Source organism: Amblyomma americanum, chromosome 10, assembly GCF_052857255.1.
Source record: "Amblyomma americanum isolate KBUSLIRL-KWMA chromosome 10, ASM5285725v1, whole genome shotgun sequence".
Classification (NCBI taxonomy): Eukaryota; Metazoa; Arthropoda; class Arachnida; order Ixodida; family Ixodidae; genus Amblyomma; species Amblyomma americanum.
This window is the reverse complement of record NC_135506.1, coordinates 14,464,712-14,485,490: the sequence shown is the minus strand read 5'-3', so window position 1 is coordinate 14,485,490 and position 20,779 is coordinate 14,464,712. Positions and strand designations below refer to the sequence as shown.

The 20,779-nt window shown below is 47.2% G+C and overlaps 1 protein-coding gene across 1 annotated transcript; it reads left to right on the top strand.

The window, feature by feature from the left end:
- Positions 1 to 5,759: 5,759 nt before the first annotated feature.
- On the top strand, positions 5,760 to 19,697 carry LOC144106625 (calcium-activated chloride channel regulator 3A-1-like). Its single transcript, XM_077639470.1, has 14 exons — positions 5,760 to 5,913; positions 6,691 to 6,988; positions 7,537 to 7,643; positions 8,348 to 8,521; positions 9,102 to 9,229; positions 9,774 to 9,888; positions 10,687 to 10,830; positions 11,658 to 11,885; positions 13,046 to 13,345; positions 14,168 to 14,386; positions 15,009 to 15,282; positions 16,141 to 16,314; positions 16,967 to 17,257; positions 18,547 to 19,697. The coding sequence occupies exons 1-14, from the start codon at positions 5,788 to 5,790 to the stop codon at positions 19,110 to 19,112; spliced, it is 3,144 nt and encodes a 1,047-aa protein (XP_077495596.1). The 5' UTR covers positions 5,760 to 5,787; the 3' UTR covers positions 19,113 to 19,697.
- Positions 19,698 to 20,779: the final 1,082 nt, after the last annotated feature.

Here is a 20,779-nt window from a genome sequence, read left to right as displayed (position 1 = left end):
TCTTCACCGCTTTCCCGCCAGCCCCGAGTTGCATTGGTAGTAGTTGGCGAACACAAAATACTTGCGCCAACAACAAGCTTAGGCATCAGCGCAGTTTGTGAAGGAAATGCAGAGAGAATCAAACCCATTGCCCGTGCTTAATATCGGGCGCGGAACTAAGCACAGCGCCTGGTTTGTCAAACTATACCCTTTACATAATTTTAAGAGATCAAGCTTTTGGATGGTCTTGGCAAAGCTGTTTTAATTCAGCAGTACACGATGTAAGGATTTCGCAAAGGTGGCCACAACTTCGTTTCGCCACCCCACATGTTCACGAATATCGGGAGCGTGTGGGCATCGCCACCTGAAAAAAAAAAAAACATGCTGTTAGTACAAAAATACTAATTTAATTTGCACAATGCCATGAATGGTAGCGGCGACACGAACTTTTACCCAGCTGCAAACTGAGCATTCAAAAATGCAGCCACGGCAACGTAAGAAGAAACAACGTACGGCATGCGCGCGACGGTAAACTCTACAATGCATTGTAATGAATCATTAGACTGAAATCACATCGAATTCACTGTAAGGAAATGCACTATGCATGACCGTGCCAGAGATAAGACAAACGCAACGATTTGAGCAGTGCCCCTACCCGACTGAGATTGGAATTCTCAACACAGGTGGGGCTATTCGGCCTGTCAGTAAGCGGCAATAGCGTTCCATTAGCGTACCAACCTTTCAGTCCGTGTAATTACACATTATCTGGTATTTGTGGGCCAGTGAGTACCGGCGGGAGCAGAGTAGGCAAGAATGCGTGTTGCTTTCAGGGAACTGGCTTGTAACGCTCGTAGTATGAACAGCCCTACGCGAGCGGCAGGAGGGAGCGAATTTCAATTTCATCGCGCGTATCGCCGCAAACAAACACTGTAATGATCAGACGTGGATTCGTTTTGGTCACACAGCTCACTGTTGTCTGCCGAATGTTCCGTTTGTGAACGGAGTACTCTGTCGTAAGCTCTGCATCTAAATTGTCACACTCGCCATGTCAAAGCAGGCAGCGCAAGCATTAATTGGAAACTGTGCTCCACGAAAAATGAGATATTCGATTGATCTATGCGATCTTGAGTGTCAGGACATTTCGCTTTCGTTTTTCCATCATGCAACACTGTGCAACGTTTACACGTTTTGGCGGGCTAGTTGGTTAAGCATCTTGAACAAACAGCGCGAACAGCGCCGTGTCGTTCGCTTTCTTGTCTTTTGTGCTCGTCTTTGTTCGCGCTGTTTGTTCAAGTGCAACGTTTGCCGTACAGGCAACCGGCGACAAAAACTACGCGCGTGAACTGCGAGCATGGCACTCACCGACGCTTATCGTTCGCTCCGTGGAAGGATGGTCGCTTGCTCCCTCTGGTTGCAGCAGGCGCTAATGGCACAGTACGCACGAGGATTAACGCGAGGTGAACCCCCACGCACCATTTCTACGCTTGGCAGGAATAAAACGGGCGGATGACACTGCCAGAAATCACACGCTGCTTCGTCTGCAGCACACGGGCTGCAGATTATCAGCACATGGTGGCGTCGGCGGTAGGCGGCGCTCGGGTAAAATAAACATGGCGGCGCCCAGGTATCGAAACTAAAATCGTGTTTGGAAGGTTCTGACGCGGGTGGAGGAATGCGCAACTTGAGCGTGGCTCCCACTAGATCTATACAGCGGGTGGATACTCTGAAAAGGTGAAGGAGGAGGAAAGTGTGCGGAGAAGAGGAGCGGAGATGACAGAGGGTCGCGCGTGTACCGGATGCCACTCTTCAGCTGAAGTGGTTGTGCGGGAGCCATCTCGAGAACGGAGGGTCGATGGATGCAGGGGATCAGACAAGGGCGCAAGGGTGTCAGGTACAGAGACGTGCCCAGATGATCAAGTGCGCAATAAAGGTGGATATGAAGAAATGTGTGCGACATGTCGTGCCATGCAAACGAGAATAAAAGTCTAATGCGACCCATTTCGGTCCAATCGGCCACCGATCATCTGTCAATTGTTTTTAAATACACGAGGCTTATCTCTCTAGCGATTCGTCCCCCCCCCCCCCATAAGAGTTATCTCTTGCAGACAACCATGCGGCCCTCCTTACCCTCTTCGGTCAAGGACCCGTCTATCATCGCTGCATTCTGGCAGTGCATAAAATACTGGCATCATCATCATAATCATCATCATCATCATCATCATCATCATAATAATCATCATCCTGTCTTCCTTTGGGGCAAGCGCCAAGGGATGTGCCTTGAAACCTGTGTGCGATTCTATTCACGGATATATAATTTCATCAGGTAGATTCTTATGCTAAAATGTGAATTCAGAGCTTTCTAATTTTAGTTTTTTATCACCATTTAAATCCAAATTTGAGTCTTCATCACAAAATTGTCCAATTACTCCACTCCTTACTCATGTGTGCGTTTGCATCAGCAATGCACCCTGGCCAATCCCTTGCCGTGGGTACGTGCCATTCAGCCTGAGGACATCATCATCATCATCATCATCATCATCATCAAAAATAACCACAGCGTGATCGGCGCGTCTGGTAGGGCACCCTTCCTGTGGAGGAAATGAAATTGTAAACAGCAGCGCGAACTGTGCTACGGTTGCAGCCCAGCTAAGTAGCGTCATCATCAGCCTGATTACACCCACTGCAGGCCAAAGGCCTTACCCATATCTTTCCAATTACCCGGTCCTTGGCCGGCTGCAGCCTCCTTATCCCTACAAACTTTCTTATCTCATCCGCCCACCTAACTTTCTGGCGCCCCGCGACAGACTTGTCTTCTCTTGGAACCAATCCACCACCGCCGACGACCATGGGGTATCTTGAATTCTCGTTGTGTGACCTTTCCATGCCAATTTCTTATTCTTGATTTCGACGCAAGGATGTAATTAACCTGCGCTTGTTTCTTGACCCGCTATGCTCTCTTCCTGTCTCTCAGAGCTACACCTATCATTTTTCTTTCCACAGTTCACTGTGATCGAAGGAAACGGTTTAAAAGAAAGGTTTTGCTTCATATCAGAAGACTGGCCCATTACCTTCAATATTTCCGTAACAGTGTCTTACAATTTTCTGATTGTACAAGTTTTTGTTCGAGAACATTAGACTTGAAGGGTAATTTTTTTTTTTTATACGGGCGAGCTAGCAGGCTAGTTGCTACTGTTTTGTTAATACACATTGCAATACACCGTACAAAGAGTGAGAAAAAATCTACAAGATAGACACGTGCTCTCTACGAATACAATTTATTTCAGAGCAGTTGTATTTGTATAGCCAGAAAACTGGTCCTTCTGCTACCAAATAATATGAGTGTGTGTCGTATTTCATTTGTGGGTCAAAGTGTTTTAGGGGAATCCCCCAAGGTGGAGCAGATATGTAATAAGGGAGTAATTAATTACCCATTGACATCCACCAAAGCGCAGCCATACGGCTACAAAAAAAGCTATACAGCTTTCTCAGAAACTTCGCAATTAAAGAAAAAGTCGTCCTGGTCTGGGGGGTTTCCTTTGTAACCGTATGACTCCGCTTGGGTGGATGCCAATGAGTAATTACTCCCTTATTACAAATCTACTCCACCTTGGGGGATTCCCGTAAACATTTGGCCAACACTGTTCCCACTTCGAGTTACTGATCAATTCGCTCTCGCCCTACCATAACCTTGCCGTCCCTGTTCGCTCAGTTGGTAGAGCGACTCGTCCGGTGAAGCGGTGGTCCCGGGTTCGAACCCCGGACCAGGTCGAATTTTTCTCTCACTACGAAGTTTCTGAGGAATCTGTATAGCTTACCTTTGTAGCTTGTGGCTGCGATTGGGAGGATACCAATGAGCATTTACTCCCTCAATACTTTATGCGCCATCTTTAGTATTCTACATAGCACTGTGTTTCACAATTTTTTTTTGCCTATATTCTAATAGGTGCAGTGAGGTAGAAAATTGTCTAAGGCCACCGTGTGTTGTGTCTAAAAAAAGAGCAGCTTTTATATTTTTGCATTTCGAGACTGGCGCGTAGTCCCTTGTGTCGACAGCCCGAGTTTGCGAAAGGCAACAAAAGCCCTCGAATTAGATACAAAGCGTTTTAAATCCTCTGGTGCGTTCGCTCAAATTGCTTCTGCATTCGCAGTTTTCCATGCATCTGCTTGTGGATCTGACACGCACTTACAGCCTTCAAGGCCCCCAGAACTGCATATTGCAGACTGGAATGCGACTTCAAAAAAAGCTCTGGTACTCCGCTAAAGCTATAGGGAACGGCACGACGCCTCCACGGCTTCCTAATCTTGGCTCTGGTTTTTTTTCCCACAGCTGCGTCAGTGTTTGGTCTTAGTTCAAGATTACTTGCACTGCTTAGCAATCTCGAAATGTGATTAGTTTCTCGCTATCGCACATCGACAGGGCTACAGAACCCTTCCTTTTCAATCGCTTTAGTTTCCACTTTGCCGATAGCTGGTTGGCCTGTTGATAGCACCATGTTTTTCTTCTGGGCGAACTAGTTCAGTGACTGGCGCGAAAACGCAGTTTTTTGTTTCTTCAAACATCGGCAAGGCCCGCCTCAGATGTGAGATAAGCGGTCTCTCGTGATGGCCCCTAGGCGGCGATTTGCGTTTTTTCGGTGATTGGTGACGACATCCGCTTGGTGAAAGGACGACTTATATACTGCACACTCTTCAAGAATACATTCACACTGGTCTTCGATGCGGCGTGGCCCTCACGAGTGAGTACTTCGGTCGATTCCGGTTAATAGTTTTGTGCGCCCAGGATTTGTGTTCCTTTTTTGCCTTAAGCAGCGGAAACAGGACGTTCTCAGCGACGTTCTCAAGGGCTTGAGCTTGCATGTCGTGTTGATGCCTATACAGCTCCCAGGGCACTTCTCTAGAATGTGGTAGTGGCATTATTTCGCGTGTTTAGGTGACTTTTGCAGCCAGGCGCTGAACTGCACTGTATGTTTCTAAACATGCGGTACAAAACACGTTTCACGCAGAATGGCATGCCTAGGGGGGCGTTGTTTTTAAGGTGACTGCGTTAAGGGTTCGGTTCAGTGCTAAACCTGTAGTGCGCAGCGGAGGTGGCGTAAGCGAACAATCCTCAGAGCAGGTCTTCCACGTACCAGCTGTCGCGAGACGTTGTGAAGTCGTCACAACCTGCCCGCCGTATTGTGAGTAAACTGCCCAACGTGGCGGCTGGTGGCAGCTAAAGTAATGTTTGGCGGCGAGAGATTGCACAGGATGAGCTGCCTGGGTCTCGCAAGCCCCTCCGTTAGCATCTGCCCTCTTTCCTTCTTTGCCTGTTTTGTCTGTGGCTGGTTATGAGATTAATTAAATTATTACTCATTGCCTCTTACTGCTGAGATGCCGCCTGCATAAGACTGTTGGTTAATACCTAAGGGGCATTGCTGTGATTCCGCGTGTGTTATAAGCGCTAGGTGGGTACTGAAAATATTATGGCTAAGCACATTTTGATTCGGCCAGAGAAAGCTGCACCAGTAGTCGCACCAGCTTATTAATCATCGCCGCTACAGCCTGCTCAGCCTAACTTTTGACAGTTCGGCTTATCTGTAACTTGATACCTATAAAGTATACTCACGCCCCCCGCCCTTTCAAAAGTCATTTTTGAACTGTGATTAATAATGATTTATTTGCGAGTTTCTTAATTTATGAACTGCAGTTACTTCAGAATATGCTTCACTGAAGCAGGACTAATCGGCCTAATATATGGTACACCCTGTTTTTTTGTTTTTCGTTTTCTCTCGCAGCGACATGGCCAAAGCTCTGGGCGCTGCGATTGGAATGCTTTTGTGCCTAAGTTTCGCGGCCTCCCTTAACATCGACGTCAACGACGGGGGGTACCGGGAAGTGCTGGTTTCCATCGGCAGGCAGGTTCCCTACAGCGAGTCCATCGTTGAGAACATCAAGGTACGAGCACCTCGGTTTTGCCGCAGTGCCCTTGTTCGGTACTCGAGCTATTCTTAAGCGCCAAAGTGCTTGCCTCACATTGGCCCCCAAGAACGCTATCCGCCATATAGCTAGATACCGATTGTCTTGCTGCGAACTTTGTGAAAGGAACGACCACGAAAGCTTTGAAACAACCATGCAATGAATTGTATGCGTGAATGGAAAGTGACAAATTATACAAAACAAAATTAGAAGTAAAGGACCGGCGGAGGGAAGGCACCAGGCCGACCATTGTCGCCACCGCCGCGGGTGCACCCCTCAGTCTCAAACGCGCACCTCCTCAAAACGTTGTCTCCGCAGCCACGAGCGAAGACTTATGAAGCATTTTGTGTAAACAAAAAGTACATGCAAATAAACTCCGAGATCTTTGATATGAGGTCTGAAGGAACTCTCTGGTGCGTAATTAGGCCATCATTGCTGCTCTCAAAGTTTTGGTGTCCTGATGACTTGTGATACACAGGTCAGCATAGCAAACTTGTAGAACGACTATTTCCTTACACGCTGTGTGCACGTCGTTATCGCACTGTGCATTGGACCAAAGTTTCCTGCTCAGAAACGTCAGTCTCCGCGTTGCCCTATCTGTATCTCGTTGCCTGTTTGCCACATAATTGCCCCTAGTCACCGACCAGCCTGGCTGTCAGTGTTTTTCAGGAGCTTTGATTGGTACGATTGATTGGTACGATTGATCGGGACGATTGATCGGGACGATTGGTAGCAAACCTGCATTTCATTCCGCAGGCGCTATTCCGGTCTTCGTCCGCGTTCCTGCACCGGGCCACCAATGGCCGCGTGTACTTCAAGCACGTCGTCATCGAGGCTCCCAACACGTGGCCGAAACGGGACAGTGCCCGTTCACGATCATCGAGTTCTTTCCAGCAGAGCGACGTGCGTGTCGACTTGCCCTCGGCACCACATGGTGACGGGCCATTCACACAGCAGCTTAGACCTTGCGGCCAACCAGGAGACTTCATCCAACTCACACCGCATTTCCTGGCGCAGATCAACAACGCCACCGCTCGGAAGGAGCTTAACCCTGGTATGTATACGACTCCCATTCACGTTAAATTTCGGTCTTAAAAGGGCGTAATGATGTCCCTAAAAAATCTACTCTTTCTATAGATGTTCGCAATACTGAACGATGAACAGCACTTACTGCAACCGTACTGTCTTGCTTGAGCTGTTTTTGAACAGACTATTTCATTGTCTATTGTGTCCTTATGGTTACTGATGTCTTTTTTATTTGGTTCATATTTACACTCACTGCCATCCGAAACTAGACCACTTCTGCGGAAGGAGTACTTTCAGTGGTGGACTCGCGGCTTTCTCGTTCGGTCACCGGACCACTCACACAAGTCCTAAGGAAGGAATATGAGCTTTGCATCATGAGTTCTGCGCTGATATAGCTGCTTCTGCAAGCAGTTTACTTTGTAGACCTATCTAGGTCGTATCTATTGCTTACATTTTTAAGTCGTTACTTCGGTCGTGCAGGCTGGCTTTAAGAGAGGCCCGACAAAGTGCAAATAGACCAGAACCTCTCGTTAGCTCTAGAGACCATAGTGACGTAACCGTGGCGCCTCTTCCCAGCGTTCGTGTTCGTGCACGAGTGGGCCCATTTTAAGTACGGCGTGTTCGACGAGTACGGCAGCCGGGACGACAGAAGGTACCCCTTGACGTACTGCCACCGCGGGAAGGTAAGAAAAGCTGTAGAGGCGTACCTTTACTATAACTCTATTGTCGCTTAGTTGATACTGAGCGTTATCTTGAGAGTAATGAAACCATAGCACGCAACTTTTGATTTAGCCCCATCCCTGCTATATTTTTCCCCACTGTCAGACTTTAAAACACTGGAATTTTTGCTCCTAAATTGTTATTTTTGTAGCTCGTATATTGCTCCAAGGTTTATATTATGAACTATCGGGGCATCCGAAGTGATAAATATCAACAGCCCTGGGAGGTTTCAACCGCCAGCCGGGTGACCTAATATATTGACCTTAGCCGCTTTTGATGGACTCGGAATGATAGTTGCAAAATTTAGACGTCGGATCCCAATACGAAACAAATAATTAAAATTAGATGTTTTCAAGTAACAAGTGCTCGTAACTCTTAATAAAATGTGGAGACCCTAAAAGAATTTTATCTGTCACTCTTTTTTTCTTATCTGTCATTTTCTTTTCGATTTCTTTACACTCGCCTCAATCCCTCTCCCCCTGCATATTGTGCATAGCGGCTGAGGACTTGTTCCGTATTTTTTCCCCCGGTTATCGTAGTTTCTTGCGTTATGAAGTTCCCTCCAGATTATATCGCCGACAGCGAAGCGTGAAGTGATGCATTCTGTGTTTATTTTAAGCATCTTATTATTTATTTTTCTTCCTCCACATTGCAATCCCTGTGCCAGGTGAAGCTCAACTCCTGCTCGGACCGGATCACCTTCGCGGCCCGCACTGCAGTGGGGGGCAGATGCGGAGTGGACAGGAGGTGCCGACTTTCCAAGGACTGCCTCGTCAGTTTCCACGCACCGAGCGGAGATCCCATTGAGTCTTCCATCATGTTCATGCCGTACGTCGCCAATGTGAGTGCAGCTGTAAGCCCGCTGGTCGTTGAACTACTTTAAATAGGGACGCCTGTGACTACGCCATCTATCCTGACTTTAGTCATAATTACTTTCGTGGCCTTTTCTTGATACGTTAAAGTACTTTCGGCAGATCAACGCCTAGTTATTACCGAGAACTGCAATTGAAAAAAAAAATTCCTCGAATTAATCTCGTGGCTTCTAGGCTGAAAAGGACACCGTGACGGATGTTTTGCAGTGAATTCCGGTGTATTCGAGCTTTTTGTGATCCGCGCCCAAAAGTGTTGTGTCGACGTACAACTTACTCGCAAAATCACCCGGGAATAATGGAACCAATTGTTTTATTCTTGGCTGATTCGTATGTTTTCTATCGCTACTAACCAACTTCGTTCTGAGTGTCCCTTTATGGGCTTTATTTTGATATATTATCCTTCGATGATATAGCAATTTATAGTTGTAGAGACATCGATAACATTGTGTGCCAGTGTTGCAATTATGATTCATTCATTCATTAAACGAGCGCTGAGAGTTGGTTTAAAGTAGTACATTGAAAATCTTGCACACTATCCCCGGTCCGCAGGTGAGCCGATTTTGTGACAACAGAGATGGAATTCGACACCACAACCCCTTTGCTCCGAGCAAGCAGAACTCTCTTTGCAAAGGGAAATCTACCTGGGAGGTGATCGCCTCAAGTGCCGACTTTCAAATGTGAGTGCGCTTTGGCTCTCAAATGCTTCCTCCTCGCTCTCACTTCGGATGTGATATAGATTTGGCGCGTCTCGATTACGCAGTAACTTTCCATCGTTTCCGTATTCCCGATGCGTATTGCTTATCGCCTTAACCAGGTGCCAGAGAAGTCGCAAGTTTGTTGCGTATAGTTTAACACAAGTACTACTACGCTATAGTTGTGAGATGCGAATATTTGTTGCTAACTTCTGCTCGATGTTATTACTGATATCACATAGAGGTTTTTCTACGCCAGTTTTACCCAGCACTTTTTGTCGCGAGCGATAAATCACGGTGCGATATACCCGTTGCAATGTTACCGCGTCAGGATATCGGAGTTCTCTTGTTTCTGATAACCAACTGACAATTAAGCGACTTGGCCTCCTGTCATCACAGGCTCAAAAAACTTAGCAAGGTATAAACATCACAGGTATAAATATAATTAGTATGAATACAGACACAATAAAATATTCGATCAATAAAGAATAAACGCACAAAGTTTAATGGGTTTAATTTCTTCCTACAGGCTTCCCAGGTGCAATGTTACCAAGCGCATTCAAGTGTCCTTCAAAGAGGTGCAACAAAAGGATGACGTCACTCCGCGAGTCGTGCTTGTCTTGGACGTTTCTGGCAGCATGAATGTGAGCATTTTCATCCTATTTAGTCGCGAAGCTGGCTGTCCTTCTGGAGCCGGCGTCACTAATTCCAGTTCAACTTTTGAAGCAGTTCGCTCTTGGCTATTCCACAACAATCAGCTCAACGATTTCTATAAAAATTTACATCAGTGAGCTTTTAATTCACGCTTAGAAATGCAAGCAGAAAACATTTGAACACTAGCATGCCATTAAAGGGACACTGAAAATTTTATTCAAAAAGCAAAAGAGCAGCACCATTTTTTTTTCACACCAATATATTTGTTGCAATGAAGCTGGCCCAAATATTTTTGCGGTGCGGTGGTTACTACTGGAAAGCTCATCGCTCGTCTGTTTTTTTTAACCTCTCTTGAAATAATCTCGAGGTCACTTTGAGAAATGCCCTTTAACGTTATTTGTTACATGTGACTAAGCACTTGGAGCAGTCACGGACAGCCCATATTTTCTCGCGACCTCTGTCCGAGATGCACTGCAACACTAACAAATGCAAAAAGAAGCAGATACTTGATATGACTGCATGCAAGTCCTTGCTCTGAGCAAATAAATGCGTCCCTCTCCACTATATCCTTGAATAGGACAAGTTGTTGGTCTGGTTAGTGCTGATCCATTGTTGTTGACAGCGCTTACAAACACCGACAGGAGGCCTGTGACGTCGTATTCTATGTTTTCAGTCTTCTGTCCGTGTTTCTAGGCGCCGTCAACAACGATGCACTATATGCTTCCTACATTCCACTTCGCTGTTTTTCTTCCGTCATGTTACAACTTCGTATTGTAAATCTCTTGCAGCGAAACGGCTCAGTCAAGGCCCAACCAGCCATGAGCACAACTGCCGCAATGCCTCGTGGGAGAAGCGATGCAAGAGGACGCAGTGGGTGCAAGAGCGACGGGAAAAGGATGGCTGCTCGTTGTCCACGTCCGAGCAGAATCGACGTGAGCAAAAGTGCCATCAGATCCAAACGCGCAACGCTTCTAGCACCCGCCCCGCCCCGCCCCCCCCCCCTCCCCCCTCACACACACACACACATCATCCCTGACCCTTTTTACATTACCGTATTTAGTTCATAGCGACAATACTTAAACATGAATCAGAGGGATGCGTTCCTGGCTGGCCGTAGGACTGAAGAATGCCCACGCAATGCCAGTTCGTCGCACTGAGTCGGTACCAGATCGGACTGACTCAATCCGCATCCGCGGCAGTGCCTGGAAACAAATTTTCGTGTAAATTCATTAAAAATTGGGTTAACCGATAAAACAGTAAAAGCGACAGCCGGTTCTTCACTCGCGTGTGGTCACGGTTCGAAGAGTGCAGCAGCAACGGTCCGATATCTCGTAGGCCAGGCTTTCATCTTTCAGTTTTACTGCCAGCCTTTAGGTGACCGCGACTGCATTGATGCGTAGACGTCATGGCTGTCGCGCCAAACCAGTCTGAATCGTCTTGCATGGGCTGAACTTGATGAACCCTCTCATTTCGAGTTCACGTCAAATGACTCGGTGAAAGCAAGCCCCAGGCATTCTCTTCTCTGCGGTTTTAATATTAAGGACAACGCCACTGTGGAGTCTTTACCGTAGTGCTTTATATCGTAAAAGTTTCAGGAGCGCCATTAAAGCGACGCGTTTCTAGCGTTACAGCAGCACGCTGTCAGCGTTGGCGAAAGATTACCACAGCCATGCGCATACCCAATGGGCACCATAGTATATCCATGCTCTTGATATTTGCTCATTTCTTTGCTGCAAATTTCATTTTTTGTTTGTTTCAGGAGCACAGTCGGATCGAGTTTCTGAAAGAAGCAGCCACCCGATACATTGAAGACATCGAAGACGACTCACGGCGGCTGGCCATCGTTACATTCAGCTACGGAGCAAAGATGGCCCACAGTCTAATGCCGGTGAATGCGAGCACGAGAAAGGGGTTCCTGGCCGCCATACAGAATCTGTGCGCCAATGGGCCGACCTGCATCGGGTGTGGCGTCAGAAGAGCTCTAGAGGTACGCCCACCGCTTCCGCCTTAGGTTATTCTGCTGCATCTGAACTACCGAGCACTGCTAAATTACTGGTTAAACTAAGCTGCGGCTTATTTGAAACATTCCGGAAAAGCCAGTCATGTCTGTCTCTCTTTCCTCCCCATCCTTGGTCTCTTCTTTCCTCCGTCTTCTCTCCATTTTCTCTCTGCCATTTGTGCATCCGCTCGGATTGACTTGGAGTGATGTCGGAACCACAACGGGGTTCTTTTTCCCTCGTTTGAATGCTAGAGTGACGGTGGCCGCTGTAAATCTCTAGGCAGCCACTCAAAGGCATCGTCCACGAAGGTATTCCCACGAAAACTGCTACTATTTCTTTGCTGCTCTTTGGCGATTACGTTTTGCAGGTGCCCGTGAGCACTGACCGGCCACAAAGCGTTCTATTGTTCAGATGCGACTGCCGATGACCCTGGTCGCGGATTTGGTCCCGACCGTTCATCAAGCTTGCATTTTATCCTGCCTCTGCGTTCCATGCCCCGCCGATGCCCATTCCTTCATTTCGACTAGGCTGTCAAGAACTTTTCCTGTTGGGGGAGGGGGCGTATACAGGTAAAAAAGCTACTAATGATCCGAGAGTGCGTGCCAAATTCAGGTCACCCCATTCTTATTCCTCTAGTTATATCACCCTCTCGGTCTGGAGCTGCGGTCGCTGCCATCTGTGAGCAGGTGTATTCCCTGTTAATGTTAATGTTAAGCGCGACCATTTGCCTGTATAGACCCACTATCATGATTTTTATTTTGGCCTCTGAGTTACTTTGAAAGGCAGTGTCATCTGCAAAGCGGGTATTACTAAGGTATTCGCCTTAGCTTTCATCCCCAACTCCTCCAAGTCGGTTCAGTGGATACTTCTTGAAAACACCCAGGGAATACTTCGAGATTTCGCGGCTACTACTATTCACCATTCAGAGCATTCATATCAATACCTTATTTCGTTAAAGCAGAGTATCTGTTCTCCCGAGAGATCGACAATTCCGGTTCTGCGGGGTGGCCAACCGGAACTCCACCAAAATTAACCTGCCTTCCTTTACGCTTGCTACTTTGCCCTCTCCCTTCCTCTAAGATCAATGCGGGCTATGTTCCCGGGTCGCGAAGGTCAGAGAATGAGTGCAGATGTTTCGTGCTTTCAGCTGTTGAGAACAGACACTGAGTCTCCGGAAGGTGCGGACATCATCCTGATGAGCGACGGTCAAGAAAACCGGTGCCCCCACATCGCGACCGTGCTGCCACGAGTGGCCAGGGAAAAAGCCATCTTCACGACGTTGGCGTTAGGCGTGCAGGCCGACTACATGCTCGAAGAGCTCGCGACCGCAACTGGGGGTAAAGCGTACGCCTTCCAGGACCTCTGGGGAGACCTTGCACTCGGGATTGAGGCCGCCTTCGTCGAGGCCTCCACGGCGCAAGACGACCATGCTCCTCGGACACTAATGGTACGCTAATAAGTTTTGGTATCAAGTCATATGTTGATATCATGACCGTAAATCAGGTTAGAAGCATGCAAGAGAACTTTTGTCACGGCAGGAAAGATGACGTATACAATACGGTATATGGGGTTTGAGGCTATGAGCGGAGCTGTAGTGGAGGTCTCGGTATTAATTTTTAATACCTGGGGATCAGTAACGTTCACTTACATCGCACGGTACACAGAAGCCTTGCGTTTCACCTATATCAAAACGCGACCGCCGCGGCCGGGATCGAACCCGCATCCTCGGGCACGGAAGTCGAGCGCCCTAACAAATCAGCAACCGCGGCTGGTACGAAGGAAAGAATAGAAGTGGCACCACAATAAGATCACGGAGCGAAGAGATTGTAAGATTATGGGTCAGTTCAATCAGGAACGCTGCTTGCCGAGTCATCGGTTTGATTGTAGCAGAGATGGAAACGATGCCATCATCATGTGCAGTTTTCGGCTAGTTTACAAAGGCAGTCACGATTTGTTGCAGAAAAGGCACTTTATTTCTTACGCTGTACGCTACAGTACGGCAAAAATGCAGTTTTCATAGATCTTCGGACAAGTCTGCATAGTTTTTGGTCATGTCAGCAAAGCGTTGAAGGCCCCCTCTTAGTGATTTTTCGGTGCTGTTTATGAATTCGGTACGAAGTTGAAACTCCACTAATCCGTACGAAACCCTTGATCACATTTGCCGTTCGCGCTCATAAAGTTATTTCAACGTTATTAAAGTTTTCTTTTCCCTATTCCACTGAACAATGTTATAGCTGTTTCTCGTTTTTTTTTTTCGTTCACATTAAAGATCATGCAAGACGCCCAAACCTTCCGCACGTCAACTATGAGGCAGTTCCTACTGGATGCTGATGTGGGAAACGGAACTTGGGTGTATGTGACCCGTACGAGTATTGAAAGTGTCCCACTGGAGGCGTGGCTTGTTGACCCTGACGGAAAGAAGTGCGAAGCCTGTCCACAGAGTGTACATGGGGCTCGCATTACTTTGTCCATTCCGAGTCCGGCGAAGGTAAGTAGCCTATATATGCTTCTCCGCTTTGCGTCGCAATCTCAGGAGCTGTGAATATGATATGTTCAACACGCAGTTTTAATATTCATTTGGTCCGTGTAGACGGTACCAAGTTTTCAACCGCTGGCTTGGTCTACGGACACTCTGAGGGGCCTTCTAGGCCCCTCTGAAAGCCGTTCGAAAAAGCGGGCCGCTGGTTTAGAGATAATTGTACTGACTGGTGGAGCGTCTTAGACGTGTCTGCAGTAGCCTAAAATTGAATATCCTACTCTTAATAATGTCAAATCACAAGTACTTTAACGCGCTTCATCCCCACAATGTTCTCAATATGTAGCAAGCAAATAACGAATAATTATTACAATTATCATGACACTAATTTTGTTCACAGTAGCGTTGTTACCAAGTGCAAAGCGTGGTCCCAAGTAGTCTTTCCAAGCAGGCTGAGGAAATGGAATGTGGATCGAGTCACAGTGCACTGTGACTCTTAACAGAAAAGTAAAAAGGGAGAATTCCTCTAGTGTAATCTTTTATATAAAAGGCAGTGCGCTAGAGGTCACCTTACTTTTTTTACTCCCGTATAAGCTCACTTCGGTTAACAGTGTGGTGACTTTGTTTTCCGAAGGTTGGAGCGTGGGAGCTTCACATGCGGACTTCCAGCTCAGTTGAAATCAAAGTTAGCATCCAAGTTAACTCCGGGGCCAGGAGAGACGCCGTCGAGCCGATCCGGGTCACTTGTGAAGTCGGAACAGGAATCGTGAGCAGACCTGAGGAAGCGGTCATCTACGCGAAGGTCACCAAGGGGAAGAAGGCGGTTCTGAACGCCGCCGTCATTGCCGAAGTATACGGGCCGAACCAGCCACACAGATCTACACTTCGCCTCCACGATGACGGAAGCGGTAAGAGCGATATCGGGAATCCCAGCTGAAAGCCTCCTACTCGAGACTGTTGCACCGTTATACAGACTCTGAATTTGTAGCGTTTGCGGCGATACATAGTGAAGCCTTGTGTGCGCAAAACTTGACGAGATTGATTTGCCATGGGCAAATTCACTCGCCTTATCTCGAGCACGAACGCTTTGTCACGTTAATGCAGTCACTTTTTTCTGCGCTCCGGTGAGAACAATTGCGCGACCTGGTATTACCTTAGCTGCAACGGCGAAACAAACTCGCTCGACGCTGCGTAAGTCTGACGTTGATATATACGACTACCGATATAAGCGTGAATAATCCTACCGATCTGCGTCGTGGTATTGTTTCTCTGAACCTTATATAATTGAATCTATTTGTGATAATTACACTGTTTGAACTTCTTCGGACTACTGTGCAAATACTAGATCAGTAAATCATTCAATCGATCAATCGGCCAGGCTGGTCGGGGCAGTCCGGTCAAGTAAACAAGAATGTCCGCTCAAGTATATGTGTAGTCAGTCGTGTCAGCCTCAGACTCTTAACGCTGCCACAAATATGTCGAGTCCAGACAGTTGCATTCGCTGTTTGTTTGATTGCTTTATGTTCAGTTTGGTTTATGTGAACGCCAAAGAGTGCAAAATGTTTGGGGCGCCTAAACCAGACAAGTTACATATAGACAAGTTCCATACCTCACACAGACTGTGTGGTAGGGAAGAAGCTATGCAAGGCTGTAGCTAAACTTATCAGAAATCTTTGCGAGGCCGGCTGCGTTCACATACACGGGTTCGAGAATTGCTATGACTAATTGTGTTATTGGGCTTTGGTTTTGTGGCCTCATTTAACTAGCTCCCGATAACCACGCTGACGACGGCACCTACAGTGGTTACTTCACAAAGTTCACCGGCAGAGGAAGGTACGCAGTCACGGCACACATCACGAACCAGAACGGCACTGGACTAGCCTACCCGTCGGGCAGCTCCGGTAGCCTCATAGGAACTACGGTGTCTTATACGTCCAAAAGTGAGTTTTCTGCACTAGTTTGGCTTGTGCGGCTATCGGAGTATTGTCGTGAGCAAAAGTGATACATGTCTGGTGCGCATGTTGGCTGGACGCTCTTGCGACGTCTCTCAGCGTTGTCCCGAAACATTAAAGCCCCGGATGCAAAGATCAAACTGACCGACCTCCAGATAACAACGCCACCTTCTGTTTAACAAGCGGGGTGCCAAAAAGTGGCGTGACAATAAAGTCTGAGCACACCTCTAATTGTATACTTTACCTCTCGGCAGCACACGTACGTCTTACGAAATTACGATGAGGTACCTGTGCAATGTATTCGTGGCTTTAATAACGAACCACTCATGCTGTAAGGCCACACGTTCTGCCGAGGATACGTCTCCCGGTATCGCAAACTGAGCAGTTGATCACGTCCACTTTCTGGATGGCTTTGTGCTAAAAATGCGGCTAGTAGTTATTTCATGCAGGTACCTTAGTGACTCCGAGCAGTAATCCTTAAATTCTACTGATCACCGGTAGCGAGTTTTTCTCTATAGACTCAAAGAGCCGTTTTTAGCTCACCGATATCACACAAACCTGACAGTCGAAATATTTGATGCAATTCTATTCCCTCGAATCTTTTCGCGAATAACCTAACCTAACCTTGTTACGTGCGCAGGTTCGGCACTTCTTTACGCATCTGAGCATCCGCTGGATGACTTCATAATGGTCGACGCACTGAGCTTGGACGTCACAGGAAGTACTGCTGCAACAACGGAAGAAGTTGCAGGTTTCCAGAGGGTCGCACTCGGGGGTGCTTTCCAGGTCAACGATGACATTAAAGAAGAGCAAGTGCCTCCTGGTGACGTCGGCGACCTGGCCGTTAACGATGTGCGTACAGGAGACATCGGTACGGTGCTTGTTCAACTCGCTTGGACATGGCCCGGAGCTCACATGACCCACGGAGCTGGTGAGCTTTTCTTGCCTGGAGCGCGATATACTCGTACTGTGCTTGTTCGATTGTTTGCCTCCAGATGTCAAACATTGCTTATTAGGTGACCGGTTTGGATTACATTCTATTTTTGGTATACTCCGTACAAGTCTCGATGCATTTGCAGGGAGGCTTAGTGCGATAGAAACAAGGACATGCGAGCAACACGGGACGCTCATCCTGTGTCCCTCTAATGTTCCTGTTTCTCTCGCGCTAAGCCCCCCTGCAAATCATGTTTTACCAACTAGCCCAAACATCCACTTTGCTAAAGCTCCAGTTCAGTTCCAACATCTTCACTCTGGGTTCTGCGCGCCGTCATAGAAAACTGAGTACGGCTGTTCTGCCTGCTCACCAGACCTCTGCATCGTTCGCCACGGGACTAATCACTGCTTGCCTAAAACATGGTGGTTATTATCACTTACGCGGATGCGCGTGCTGTAGCGTTGGTCCGCGAATTTTGGAATGATTGAAGCAATCAATCCGGATTTCTTCAGTCACTAGCACTGATGGATCGAGCTGGAGGAAATAACATAGGTCTCGAATTCAAGGAGAGTTTATTGTATCCGGGGCATTTGTCCAACGCAATGATCAGAAAAACCGCTGCATAAAAGCAGAGGAAGCTGCAAGGTTAAAATCTAAAAAGGCGCATGACGCGCGACGGCAGACAGAAACGGCGACCTCACCCGGCATATCGCCCTGCACTTATGGCGCGTGCACTCACTCGCAGCTGTTCTGAATCCAGAAGCACAATGAGTGTTCATGCAGCAGTAGTCTCTAGTTGAGAAAGCTGTTTTGTCTCCTGGCGAGGAGTTGCTTCTGGAGTTTGCCCGTGAAAGCTACCTCCAGTTCCATTAAAACTACTGCATGAAAGAAGTTTCCAAGAGTTACGAATTGCAGTTGGGGAAATGCGTGCACTCTCTTTCTGTGTGCACAGCGCTTACCTAGTATCTCTTAACAATTCTGGACAGGGTGCTTTTTAAGTGTCATTTCTGATCGTTGCCATGGGATGCCCTGAGGAAGCAAAACTTCTCGCTTGATTCCATAATGACACTACAAGTCATCATGCAAGCTACTGCATGTCGCGTCTTAGTACAACTTACAGCGTCTTAAGCTCTTACTTTTTAGTCTTATTGCCAGTGGACACAGCTTAACTAGATTTCTTTACATCTTTGACTGTTACAAGTAAGGCCCTGTGGTAGGCTTTCTAGCGAGTGCACTTGAAATGCGATTGCGTTCTCATCTTTCAAGGGCGCTTCTTCTTCTCACAGCTGCCTACGTTGAGATCCTAACCAGCAGAGATTACGACAGTTTGAAGACTGGCTTCGAGAATGCAACGGACATCTGCAACGGATATTTCGTAGACGGAAGCCTAGAGGCCCTTCCGTCTGGCAGCAAACACACCGTCACTGTGTCCCTCCTCAACAGTATCTTCACGACTGCAAACGACAGTGCCCTCGACAGGAATGCATACCTTGCCATCCGAGCCGGAAACAGCGGTGGGCTCAAGTCGAACCCGTCGAACATTGTGGTGGTGTCATACGAGGCACTCCCTGCAACAACGGCGTTTGTTACCGGATATGTCGTCACTACGCATGCCATTGTCACTGTGACGAAAATGACAGAAGCGACCTCACTAGCACCCCCAATCTTAAAACTGGAAGACGTATATCGTAGTGTTATAGACGCTGACACTCTCTTGCAAGTTCTCGTCCGGTTTTCGTTCTGGGTCTTTGTTGGCGTCGTGGTCCTGCTTGGATTGACGGGTGTATTAGGTGCTCTGCTCGGTTTTGCGAGCTGTAGAAATTCTGCGTGTGGAAACCAGCGCGTAAGCTAATGCCTAGCTAAAAAATAGGCTTCGGTAAGACAGATTTCCTGCTCCATTACTGACAGGATAGTTGTTGAAATCGGGAGTGTTTCGTGTCAAGGCTATCAAGTGTTTGACAGATGCCCGTCTAGTCGGGGATGGTGCATGACACGAAATACAAAAATACATGACAAAGAAAAGCGGCTCTGGCCGAAGAGAGAAATGAAATGAAGTTTCGGATCTCCCGCCAAAGGCAACGTTGTCGCTGAAACGTCGATTATAATCTCCTTTTCGGTCGGCGCCGCTTGTTTCACTTAACGTTTTAATATAAGGTCATAACGCAACGCCTTTATTCTCAAGTCATAGTTTCATGAAACCGCATTAGGCCATCTTGCGCTTCAGATACCAATCTCCATCGGTCGTCTCCTCCAGCACTTATTTATTTATTTTATTTATTCGCTGATGCTGTTGGCCGTGGTGCCGTTACAGCGATGGGGCGTGACACGCCAGGAGCGGTATGTTCACATCATTTATTCAAAAGTTCACTGTCATCTACACAATCACATTTCGTCCAGTGTAATGTTTTATTTTCAATAAATATTCACTTTGAAATTTACAACGATTGGTGCGGATTTATCATATGAAAGTTTATCTTAGCCGAAAGTTATCTTAGGTGATGCTCACGTGCAGACCAGCAAGCCATGGGTTCGATCCCGACCGCGGCGATCTTGTTTCGACGCAGGCGGAATTCTTGAGGCCCGTGTACTGAGCGGTGTCTGCGCACGGTAAAGGACCCCAGGTGGTCGAAATTATTCGGAGGATCCCTCATAGCCTGAGTCACTTTGGGACCTTATACAGCCCTAAACTAAAACTACGCCAAAGTTTACCTTAGCTGCTTCACTAAACTACACAGGGCTGCGTAAAAATGTCTTCGACTTCTAGCTAGTGTGTTAGATCGGCCGCGAGCTGTGGGTGAAGTGAACCAGCGGATAAGGCTACTCTGAAGTCTGTCCAGCCGTTCTCAGTCATTATATAGCACTTTTTATTGTGATCGCCTACTAAAAGGTGTTCTTATTCGAGGTAACATTATGCGTCCCGGTATTCTTTTTACTAACACTTCGTCGAATGTTTAACATTTTCCTAACCTTGGTCAACAGCTTGCTTTACCCTGCCCTCACAATCAGGACACATTCGCCTGACGCTTTCAACAAGTATAAAAAAAATGCGCCTACAGCTCGCTCATCTTACCGAATACAGCCTCAGACAGGTTCCCGTGTTTCGATGTAACTTCCTTATAGCACCCCTAAATATACACATAGCCCAAAATTTAAATACGCGTGTACCGTTCGCATTACATTTTTGTGTTTCGCAAAGTTTCAGCGGTTTAAAGATATATTTTCTATCTAGCTCCAACTGCAGCTGGAATAATAAGCTAACGGTGGTGCGTTTTCGTTTCATTACAAGAAACAAAAATGTTTTCAGGTGAGAACTCTCTTAGGTGACGCTCTGCGCGAAGGTAATTACTTTCATTAGGGTTGCAACATGCTGCTTGTTGACACTTATCGCCCCCTATCGGTGACCAGCTGTTTTAAGATTACGGGACATAATTTTTTAAGTCAGTATCTTTTTTGTTCGATTCCGCAATTGTTTTTCGGCAGTAACCCAGTTTACTGAAATATCACGAACTTCAAGCGATA

Coding starts and splice junctions, on each gene's coding strand:
- LOC144106625 (XM_077639470.1), top strand. CDS start 5,788: ATGCTTTTGTGCCTAAGTTTCGCGGCCTCCCTTAACATCGACGTCAAC. Junction 10,831..11,657: donor CACGTCCGAGCAGAATCGAC/GTGAGCAAAAGT, acceptor TGTTTGTTTCAG/GAGCACAGTCGGATCGAGTT. Junction 14,387..15,008: donor CCATTCCGAGTCCGGCGAAG/GTAAGTAGCCTA, acceptor TGTTTTCCGAAG/GTTGGAGCGTGGGAGCTTCA.